Here is a 12,170-nt window from a genome sequence, read left to right on the forward strand (position 1 = left end):
TTCGTACATTTATTTACTTGAAATTATTTAGGAAGCACTCGATGCGAAGATTAATGAAATATTGTCAACCATTGTGAGGCATATACATTTTCACTAAAATTTTATTCATCATTTCTGCCACCGAAATGCTTGATTCAAAAACCCTTAATTCGATGATTTTAAGTAAAAATTTCATTTGAAATCGGTTAAAAATTTGTGATATAACCACCAGCGCAGTCGCCAGTTCAACTATCATTTACAAGCGCGATAAAAACAAAACATTAAACAACAATTGAATATTTTATTTCGTGCTTTCTTAGTAATTGATATACGTTTCACGTGAGCTCATATTAAACTATTGAAAAAATTAATGTTACAATCCACAATCCTCCTCCACATCAAATTGATCCAAGTCTCCCATTTATTATTCGCATTTAAAAGTAAGTGTTGGGGAATAAATTATGCACCAATTTTTTGCAGCACTGAGACAATAATGCTGGGACGGTACAATTACGTCGGTCGTTATCATACTTAAGGCGTGATTTATGATGGATTTATCAATATTTACCTTGCAGTGCCAGGTTGAATAAAATTGAATAGAAACATTTTGCTGCAGCTTATAAAAATATTGTGAACAGTCGGGGTGCCTCATAAGACCTCACTACGCGACAAGAGCAGTGGGCTCGAATAGTGAGGTCAACAAGGATTTTAATAATCTCGAGAATATAAAATTACTACTGGGAAAATGGAAGCATTCATACCCAGTTTACTCCTAATGCTATCCGATCTAATGGAAAAACTCGAACTCAAATCAACGGCAATGATTCAGGCGACCGAATCTGGTGAGCCAGTAGAGTTAAAGAAGATTTTTATTAATTGGTGAATTTCCCATTGAAATTTCATCTGTGCAGCTCAATACTGAGGCTTTTGGCATAACTCAGCAAAATTCAACAACAATTGCATATTACAAATTATTAACTATTAATTAAAGTTTGGTGGTTAACGTATGAATTTCGATTACAGTAATTTGTTAATATTTTTGAATTGATATAAATATCAATATTCGAATTTCTTTCTACCAATATAGGATGCCTGTATTGAAAATTTTGCAATATATCTGATGAAAATCAACATTTTTCAACATTTCATCGAATAATTTTCAATTGTTCTATCCCATTTGATAGCCCGTAATCAAATTTGTTAAAAGTGTATTTTTTCAGGTTTTTGGGCTGACGCCTTTACTTCAGTGGCCTACAAAACCAACGTCAGCGTATGCTTTGCAAACTATCAAAAAATTTTCAAAGAATCTTTACACTCTGAACTCGATTTCTATAGTTCATTAGGAAAAAATGATCCATTTAATTACTCACTGGAAACCCGTAATAATAATGACTGTACCACGAAATACGCTAACTTATTGAACGTTTCGTTAAAAAATAAAATGCTTGACCAATATTCGATAGAGAATATTTCCAGTTTCATTGAATCATCAAGAGTCGATGGGTTCATTGCTAATTCTCTGATCGACCTCGTGAAGCCTTGTTTTATTGACAATCATAAAACTATTATTATTTTTGGCAGTTCAGAGGATATTTTTGAAGTCATTGAACGTTCACTAACGTGGGATAAATTTTCTAAGGTAAAATTGCATAAATTTGCACGATTTGTGATTCCATAAAATCCACTAATCTACATTATACTATTTTTCAATTATGATATTTTTAATTCTAAATGCAAACATTTATACACATGATCTATATTGATTAACACAATAAAAGACATTAGGACCTTGTTATTAAGATAATTACTGAATTTCTTCGACAGTCTCTCCACTGGCTGAGCATCCAAATTGACGGGAAGTCGTTGCTTCCAAGGGACATTTCTGTGCAAGACTTTCCGCTTCTAAAGTGGACGGCTATCTCTCTCGTATCTAGAATACCATGTAAGATACGATATTCTTGCACTGTGCCAGGGTAACCTGCTCACTCCTATAACGTGTACAAACCTGCACATTCTTAGGGTAACCTGCGCACTCCTAGGCTAACCTGCACACTCTTAGGTAACCTGCGCACTCCTAGGCTAACCTGCACACTCTTAGGGTAACCTGCGCACTCTTAGCGTAAACGGTCCACATCTAGGGCAACCTGAACACTTTTAGGATAACCTGCATACTACTAGGATAACCCGCACACTTCCAGGGTAACCTGCGCACTCCATGGTAACCTGTACACTCTTAGGATAACCTGCACACTCTTAAATTAAAACCTGCACACTCCCGTGTTAAGCTGCATACTCCTAGGGTAATTTCCTTCAAATGAGGTAAAAAAAACTACACGAGCAATATTTGCCGTTTATTCATGCAATATCAAACCGAGTGATGAATTTTTATGTTTTATTTCACTGATATCAATGATTTGTCACGCTAAATAAAATCACAAGAAAAATGAATAATTGAGATTGAAGTTATCTTCTCATCTGAAATGACTCATGATAAGTCTATATCATCATATTTCATTTATCTATTCGTAAAACTTATTTGCATTGTGACGATATTGAGTTATTTTCACTACAATAATTTGCCTAGTGCGATAAGAACGCCAACCAATCATTACTTTACATTGTACTTCGATATAATAGAAAATTCGAAGAAAATCAGTGGAACAAAATTTTAATACTAATTAAAACATGGTTCTTAAACATCAGGAAAATATTGTGACGACACATAATACTGATTAACAGTAAAGAATGAATTAATTCCTGTTATATTTCCCAAACAGCTCGGCCTGCTTGGCAGATCAACCGCCTGGCGCTCACAAATGGCATGCAATTAGGCTTCAAAACGCTCGGCTTGTGGACGCCAAACAATAAAGCCAGCATGAAAGACAACGAAAAACAAAACTTCATTGAAAATTTACAGCCATCAATTCCTCTGAATTTTGGAGGGAAAACCATTATTCTCTCTGGAGGGAAGCTCACCCAACCTTGTGAGTAATGACGAGAAAATTTATTGTGAAGTTATCCGAAAACAAGAACATTTATGCCGTCATGTGCAATTTAATTCGGAATAATAATTGAAACCAAATTATTTGCAATGAATCGATGATAAATTTTCTTTTTATATTCAACAGCGAGAAATAAAAATTTTCTAAAAAATGGGCATGATATTATGGCGATAAGAATTTGTTGCAGATTTTTCATTATAAAACCATTTGCAGCAACTTTTCTTATCAATTCATTCGAAACTGATCGAAGGAATTAGATATGTTTGATGCATATTTTGTTCATCACATGGATGACTTTTCTATGTGACTTTTAATTCTTATATTCATTTTGAAGATGTATATATAGGAAATTTAAATACTTTTCACTTGTCCATCCTTGTGTTTTTTTTAAAGGACACGTAGCAGCAATAAATAATGCTACAAACTAAAAAAACATTATATGATAATGGAATACAGACTTTAAGTGACGTAATTAGGACCAGTTTTTAGTTTAATTATCGCAAGTTGAGACAAGACGCAGGTAATGGGTTGTTACATTGATGCATTAATTCGATGTTATACCGCAGTTGTCGAGAGAACGCAGGTAATGAGTTGTCACATTAATGCATTAATTCGATGTTGTACCGCAGTTGTCGAGAAGACACAGGTAATGAGTTGCTACTACGACACAAAGAACGCTACGCGATGTACGGGCTACGTCGGGGAGCTCGTGAACATCATCGCTGCATCTCTGAACACGAGCCTCGCTAACATCAAGGGGGGAGACTGTGGGGCCGCGTCTTCAAATAAGAGTCGTCTTAACGATGTTCAACGCGGGGTATGAACAAATATTTAGATTAATGATCACTAATGAACATATATTTATAAGAATGATCTGTAATGATCAAGTATTTATATTAATTATAGCTAATTACCAAGTATATATATGAATGACCTGTAATGATCAAATATTTATGTGAATGATCTCTAATTATCATATATTTATATGAATTTTCTCTAATTATCATATATATATATATATATGAATGATCTGTAATGATCAAATATTTATGTGAATGATCTCTAATGATCAAATATTTATGCGAATGATCTCTAATGCATGGTAGTTAATTTCAACGTTATTCTTGTTTTTTTTTTGTGAAGCAAGGGAGATGGACTGACAGAGTTATTTATCTTCGTAATGAACAGAATACAAAACATGACTGCATGTGTCACAATTCAGTCAAAAATATCATGCAAAAGAAATATTCATGTCAGGGAATTAGTTAAGATTGCTGCTGAAAAAAAAATTGAAATGATTTTTAAAATGAAATAAAAAATTGCAATAAAAAAATGTAATCAAATTTATGTGATCAACTCATGTAGTCAAAAAATGTAATAATGCGAATACCTGATGCTTAATAAATACGAGTATGAGATAATATTTTTTTCATCTCTATTGCTTCGTGGCTCACGGACCTATAATATTTTGGCAGTTGACGTGGAAGTATCAGTCAACGTTCGATTTCATTAACCAATATTATTTTATATCATGCAAAATTTTTTGTTTTGAATGCAAAATATGTCATTTTGTCGGTCGTACAGACATAATATATATAAATATATATATGAATTTAAAGTTTGAAAAGACTGTAGGCCAAAAAGTTAAGTAAACATTTCGAGCGAATATATGCATGGTCCATAATGATAATTCAAAATGAACATTAAAGTTGGCTTCCTCCCAACGGTATAATATTCTTTTTTTTATAAGCATAGACGAAAATAAGTTATTTTCATCATGCATTTCTTTCAAATACATGATGTAAAATTTTAAATTAATCTTTAAATATTAAATTTAAATTTCTCGTATTCATTATTACCAGAAAACTATAATAACACCATCACAACGTCTCAACGACAATACAATTAATTTACAACTGAACTGAGCTTCGGCCATTTCTACACACAACCACTAAAGTAAAACATTAATAGGAATAGCTACAACTACAAACTATACGACTACTGCAACACTAAAATACCACAACTAAATCGTTCCACTCGACAATAGCCACTATAATCCTACTAATACGCACAAAGAAAAACAACACCAACTTTACCACCATTATTACTACGCAAAAACACTTCTCGAACACCACCTCTATTCCACCATTACTTTTAAAAAACCTAGGTAGCCTTTTCATAACTTGTAAGGCGTTTTCCTGACCTATAACAAGGTTCGCTATTCGCGAGAAGTACGTGACCGATACAATATCTTACCGAGATTTGGCGTTCAGATAAAGCGTGAGTGCAGCCATGATGTCGCATGTATTAATTCAGAAGAAAACGTTGAAGGGTTTTTGCCCTGAAGGCGGCAGACCTGGCGGTGGGAACGTGCGTACTAACGCAGGAGCGAGCTCAGATTGCCCACAGCTTCGAGTGGTTTGAGCTGCAGGGAACTTTTATCAGCACCGCGGCCCTCAAGACTCTCCAGCAGCCTTTCCTTATCGCCGACATTTTTAAGGCGGAGGTGAGAAAACCGATTATTTTTTACATAGTTTATACGCATATTCGTCAAGCCGTATTTTTTTAGATTTACAAGGGATAGTTATTACTAAAGTTCTATGTTTGCCTGTTAATTTATTTTAATTTGATATTAAAATGTTCGTATCTAGTGTTGTTACTTACGGAAGGTTAACGATGCAAAAATGAGTGAAATTCATTTATTGGGTTTTGAAAAATGTTCAGACTTTTTGCTCTATGTTTAGTAGCAAATGCCTAATTTGCCCTTATCTTCACTCCGTGTTTTCGAGAAGCAGGTAAATTTTCCTTTTAAGATCTTTTGCTCTGGATGGATATTGCTTTTAATCCTCGTTATATTCTAGATATAGCTGGAGAATTATTGAAAGTTTACGCTTCATACGTAATTTTAATTCTGATTTTTCGTACAATTTTTGGCCAAGCTCTTCAAAAAATTTAAAGACCTACGGGTGATATGTACTTTTTGTTATCGAGCATTTACAGGAATATTAAAAGTGGATATATGATAACAAACGGTAGATGAAAAGCTTGAGGATTGTTGGATTCAAATGTGAACCAACGAACATATTCTATTTCAGAATTGCATGTCAATAGTAAACAATATTATGTTAAGCATTAAAAGTTGATGAACTAATTTTGACACCAAACTATAGCCATATGATAAATGACCACTGAGCATCTATTCTTTGTTATTAGTTAATCTCATTTAGGAATGTCCTAGCAAATCACAGTTAGCGCGTGAATCATAATTTACAATAAAAATTTCTAACCTCAAATAATTCTCAACATTACACATCCAGGTTTGGTTGCTTGTGCTGGCAGTTACAGCAGCAGCCACTATTGCGTTCCTGTTCATCCAGACAATAATGGATGAGCCAAGAGATATCGTTGAAATCCCCTTGCGTGCCATTCTCTCTCAAGGTAAACTTCGCTATAAATTATTTGAAGAATTTATGAACTGCATTTAGCAACCAACAAGACGGGCGATATTTTGTTCTAATAATTTTACAACTGACGCTTTTTAACTCTGATAAGCCAAACTAGAATGACGAGTTACGAGTTAGTTGATGCGCAAAGAAGTTTATAAGATACTTAGCTACAAATTACAGCAGTTCCGCTTTTTTTTAATAAATTGTTGAACCAATAATCTTTGATTGGTCGTCACGATCCCTTGCAAATTCGCTGAAATTCCAAAGCTCATGACCTTGAATAGCTGAAAGGGTTAGCGACGGAAGAAACTTAATTGTTCCATCATACGAAGTTTGAGTGAAAACATCAAACTTCCAAAGTTTACTTTAAAATTGATGCAAACTCTAATCGAAAACGTAAAAACGATAATAAATGATTGTCGATGACGATAAACTGCACCCGAAAATTCAAAAAACTTAAATATTTTCATCAACAACACTTGATAGCAGCACAATTGAGTCAATTCAATTATCCTTCTAAGCATTTGTACTCTATTTTAATTATGAAAATGTTATTCCTCCTTAGTCACAGTTACCATATTCAGATCCGTTACAATTTGAAATCATTTTATGAAAATTTTGAGTTTGTATTTTTGAAAAAACAAACAGCAAGTTTGAAAAAAACACGTTTAATATCGTTCAAACGTGTTTTTTCTCATAAGTAAATGACTTTTTAGATATGTTTTTCATAGCTTCAGCCCTTCCTATACTAAAATAGCTCATGTTTTTTCCCATCTTCAGAATTTTTTTTGCATTAAAGTAGTCTTTTTCAAATTTTAACATTTTTTCTGTAGTTCTCCCCAACTTCAGTATTTTTTTCGATTGGGTCAGCTGTTTCCTTATTGTGCTGGATAATTCGTTGCACAGAAATATTTTTTTCTCATTCCTACATTTTTATCCCGTAAAATTACTATTCATTTAGAAAACTTTTTTTATTACCTGTTCAATTGTGGCTTGTGATTTTTCTTAATCTAACATGACTTTTCATATCGTAATTTTCGGATAAAGTAGGTTACTGTGAATATACCTGTTATTCGCAGAGATCAGAGCGTCTCGACCAATGCATTACATTGTTTATTGTACTTCGCTGATTAAAGAACGTTTAGTCTTCCCTAATCAATACAATATAAAGTTTCTTGCAAAAGACTTTATGAAAGACACTTTTAATCTCGAGATGCGATCATACAACAGATCCTCGATGTCAATGATCATCCGTTCAATTGACATTTATTTTTTTCAATGAACCATGTTATTAATTGATAATTTGTCAAGTATATACTCATCAAGTGGATCGCAATAACTGTAAAAAAATTAAAAAACGACCGTTGCGGACCTTCAAGATAAATACTTTTTAACGTAGAACATCTAACTTTTTTCAATCTGACCTATAATTTTCTAAGTAACTTTCTGCATGTTAGACGCCTCTGCTTCTTTACAATTTTGGGAATTTTAAAGCTCGAGTATTTTGCCGGATGCTTTACTTACTTTTACTTTGCGACCATGATTCACCTGGTATTATCGGCAATAATATTCACATAATGAAAGAACAAACACTAAGTTACTATGTTATTATTATTATTGAATGTTATTGACATGAATCCGAATCCGAATGACTAAAAATTAAAGCAACTATACTTTTTAGGGTACAGTCCTCGGACTGGATATTTTGCAACACGCTTGCTCGAACTGGTGACTTGGGCTTTCACCATTCCCTTGGTGGCTCTCTACGCGGGCAACCTCACTGCTAGTCTCTCTAGTCCGAGGTACATACGTAAATAATTTAGTCTCATGGACTTTACTTTCGTGTTTGCATGGATTAATATCAAATATACACTCAAAACATTTAAATAGAGCCGTCAATGTCCTTAACATTCTACCGTTGCCCGACAAGACTCTTCTTATAATTAATTCCATCATACAACATACAGACAATGCCACATTATTTTTATTTGTTATTGTTATTAGGTCGTGGCATTGGAAAGCTTATGCAAAATGCGTATAGCAAACATGCATTAAGACCATAGCTAGTGACGTAAACTTGAAGTAGATCATCTACGGCACGATTCACGGTAATTTGTTCTGAACAAACCAATGTAATGGTTTAATTAACCTTCTCCGTAATATATAAGAAGGGTAACAACATTAGCACTTGCAGCATAAGCGAAGCATTACATACATAAACTATGTGGATTAAAACAATTGCGTACTCAATTGGAGAAAATTTGATTGTAATTGGATTAGCACAGATTTTATTTCCAATAACTAGAATAATGTGTAATAAAGAACAAGCGTTCTTCTTTCTTATTAATTGCATCACTTCTCTCTCTAACTCCGCAATTCCTTCAATTCATTAACACAATTTCTTGTCATGTCGTATGACCGATGCAATATCATTAATTATTGAAGAATTTCATAATAAGGGAAACGCTTTCACGAAGAAAGAAGTGTTACTATGATTTAATTCTTTACACCACATGTTTAAGATACGGACGTATCGTTAAAATGCCATAACATTCTTAACGCTATGTTTGGGTTCTAAATTCTCTCCGCAAATGTAAATATTTTCAACATTTCTCTGTAGATTTTTTATAAAATTCTCTACGAGTTTTTAAGTGTAAGTGGTTTGGGGGCAACGTTGAAATTTCGGAATAATAACGTCGAGTTGTGTGGAAATTGTTCGATGGAAACCTCATTGCTGCATATCTCTTTGAACTAAGAGATCACGACTCATTTCCAGCTTTGATTGTATAGACTGCAGGTGATTAAGTTTCTTCGAAGATATTATCAGACATTTTACAGTCATGAATACAACATAAATATTGCTAAATGAAATAGGAATAAAATTACGATTACGAGGCAAGCGTTAAATTTCTTTATTTTGAAGTGATTGATTAAAGAGAATAATAAGCAGTTTGTGCAATTTTGCAACTTTAACTCGAATGGATGCCAACTTTCATGTTAAATCTTTCATATCAAACTGCTCATAGCCGTATAAGTGCCAAGACAATTGACAGATAACACATGTAGTCTGTGGTAAACCTAAGCGTGTTCCTCTATACTTCACATAATTCTAGTGATAACAAGTAATTTATTAGACCTTAAACCTTAACGCTGCACAAATTACAGCATCCGCTGCAATCGAATATGGAATATTAAAAAATGTTCGTATGAAGTGCCTAGTATTTTCGTCAGGCTATGGGGTAGATGAGCCGAATTTCCGACCTAAAAACTTTTCTCCACTTACAGGTTTGAGGCTCCAGTCAACTCCTGGTCTGATCTGGCCGCGCGTCCTGACAAAATCCCGGTATTCTTCCCCAACGATCCTATTCATCAGCTGCTCGTGGTAAGAAATTCCCTGTATACTTCATAAACGATATCGTTTGGCCTCATTTTGTCGATACGAAAACTTAGGCACTATTCACCATATTAAACTATGCAACATATGCTCGTGATAAGAAAATCCAGGTCATTTTCCCACAACGGTCCCATTCATCAGTTGCTCTTGGTATCTGTTAATAACATGGGAGAAAATTAACGAGAATTAGTTGATAACATACATGCATTTATGAGCGTTCAGTCACCGAAGCATTTTACAAGGACTTAATTTGTAAAACAGTCGAGTTTGGATTTAAATGTTTATTTTTTAACGATTACAGAACAAGCAAAATTGGCTGGAAGTAGCAACGGCGCTTCCAATAATAGCCAAAATGCTTCGTGAGGTTTTCATTTATCTACTTATTCTTATGGCAGCAGTAGCGGTGAATTAAATTTGGATGTTAATAAGGTTGGCTTATTCCGAGCGTGGCTAAGTTTTAATTAAGGGTTCCAGGTTTGGTCTCCTAGGCACTGCGACGTAGCCGGGGCACCAGACAACGTAGACGTGACGTAAAAGAAATAACGTAGCACTGATGTAAGGCGCATCGACAACAGGACCAGAAACTTGAGGAATGTGGTACTAGAAAGTATGTATAATCTTGGTCAGTTTCATGCAGGATTCAACAATAAAAATAATGAGCAGCAATTTCAGCAATAATAATCAAATTGATTTAAAATCTTATAACTGACCTGAGGTTTTTAATGCCCAGTGTTACGACTTCATGAATATGGAATGAATGAAGAGTTTAATTGTAGAAATTTAGAGGAAATCAGTTAGAGGAGTAGGAAGTTGGACGGAAGAAGACAGCAAGAATAGCTAAAGGTTTCACTGCGTGTTGAAAGAAGATCAAAGACTTAAATTAGGATGGCACATTCCGAAACAGTATAACCAACTGCCATCGTGAATTGCAAGACCCCAGTTCTGGCAAAATAGAACTATCTATATTTAATATACTTTGAGGAAACTTTAAAATAATACAAAATATTTGCTGTAATTATTATATATTATAAATATAATAACTATGTAAATTATTAATAATATTACAACTATGTAAATTATAAATATCTAGTATTTCTTAAAATGCAATCTCTGAATAAATACTTTTGACCGATCTGACTGTGAAACAACAATTATTAAAAATAATGAAATTGGTTAGTTTATTTAAAATTGAATAAAAGGGAAAAGCCATCATATTTTAATTAATGACGTTTCAAAGCTGAGTAAAGCTTCAAAAATTTATTTCATTCTAAAATCGTTTTTTGTTGTAATGAAACAAACGAGAGTGAATAATAAATTTCGATAAAATTATTTTAAACATTTACAATTCACATTACCCAATATTTAAACGACATTCAAATTTCTTGAGTAAAAAACTATCATTCCACCCATTCAGTGCAGGCAGTTCAGTTAACTGTCTTGCTTTTATTCCAAGTCATTACATCAGTTGAATTATGTTACGAAATACCGTTCATTTCACTGATCTTATTCGGTGAAGAACTAAGTACAAGTCGGGCCAAAATCAAGGAAAAACGCAGTGCGAAAAGTTAGATGAAAATAAATATAATTTTGATTTTCAGATAAATTAAAACAATCATTTGTAAGTAATATTTCAATAATTATGTTATATACTTTTTCCGTACCTAATATTTGACAGTTTTACTATTGATAAAGTTTTTTCCTCTTTGCTAAAGCCTCTAATCTTTAATCTCGACTGACATAAATCATAACTACAATCTTCGGCAAGAACTTAAACAGTGAACATTCAGAAAAAATATAAATCAGTACTCACTGCAGTGAGTGACAGAGAGCGCATTTTCTCGTTGACGAAAACGTGGTCACGGACAGACGGACGGACAGACAGGCGGACGGACGGACGAACGGACGAACATGACGAGCAAAATAGCGCCGTTTTTCCATAAATGAGAAAATGCGCTAAAAAGGTAATTAGTTGTCGATGGCCCTCGCGTTAATCAAGCATTTTGATTTTCAAAAAATTTCCCAGTGTTGACTCTCAGCTTTTCAGAAGAATGGCTACGTAATTCATACTCCATATCCTTTTCACTTCCTAAAAATTGGCAGGTATTGAGTTTCATTCCTGACGCCCTTCATTGAGTTGTCAACGTTTTGTTAACTAATACTTCAATAATTTAACGCTTTCTATTTTTCAGAACAAATCCGGAGTGTTGGGGGAAATCTACAGAAAGGCAATAATCCCTGATAACTTGATATGGGATGCAATATCACGTCGAGTTATGTACGGAGAACTAGCTTTTATCAGTGAGTTCACACCTGTTCACACCTGAGTCACAGTGAGTACAAAATATTGCA

General features: G+C 33.8%; 1 protein-coding gene across 1 annotated transcript; it reads left to right on the plus strand.

The window, feature by feature from the left end:
• Positions 1-799: 799 nt before the first annotated feature.
• On the plus strand, positions 800-10,355 carry LOC125179426 (probable glutamate receptor). Its single transcript, XM_047885261.1, has 8 exons — positions 800-821; positions 2,757-2,963; positions 3,611-3,798; positions 5,329-5,487; positions 6,299-6,419; positions 8,109-8,229; positions 9,713-9,809; positions 10,296-10,355. The coding sequence occupies exons 1-8, from the start codon at positions 800-802 to the stop codon at positions 10,353-10,355; spliced, it is 975 nt and encodes a 324-aa protein (XP_047741217.1).
• Positions 10,356-12,170: the final 1,815 nt, after the last annotated feature.

This window comes from Hyalella azteca, unplaced genomic scaffold (genome assembly GCF_000764305.2).
Source record: "Hyalella azteca isolate HAZT.00-mixed unplaced genomic scaffold, Hazt_2.0.2 contig17412, whole genome shotgun sequence".
Lineage (NCBI taxonomy): Eukaryota > Metazoa > Arthropoda > Malacostraca > Amphipoda > Hyalellidae > Hyalella > Hyalella azteca.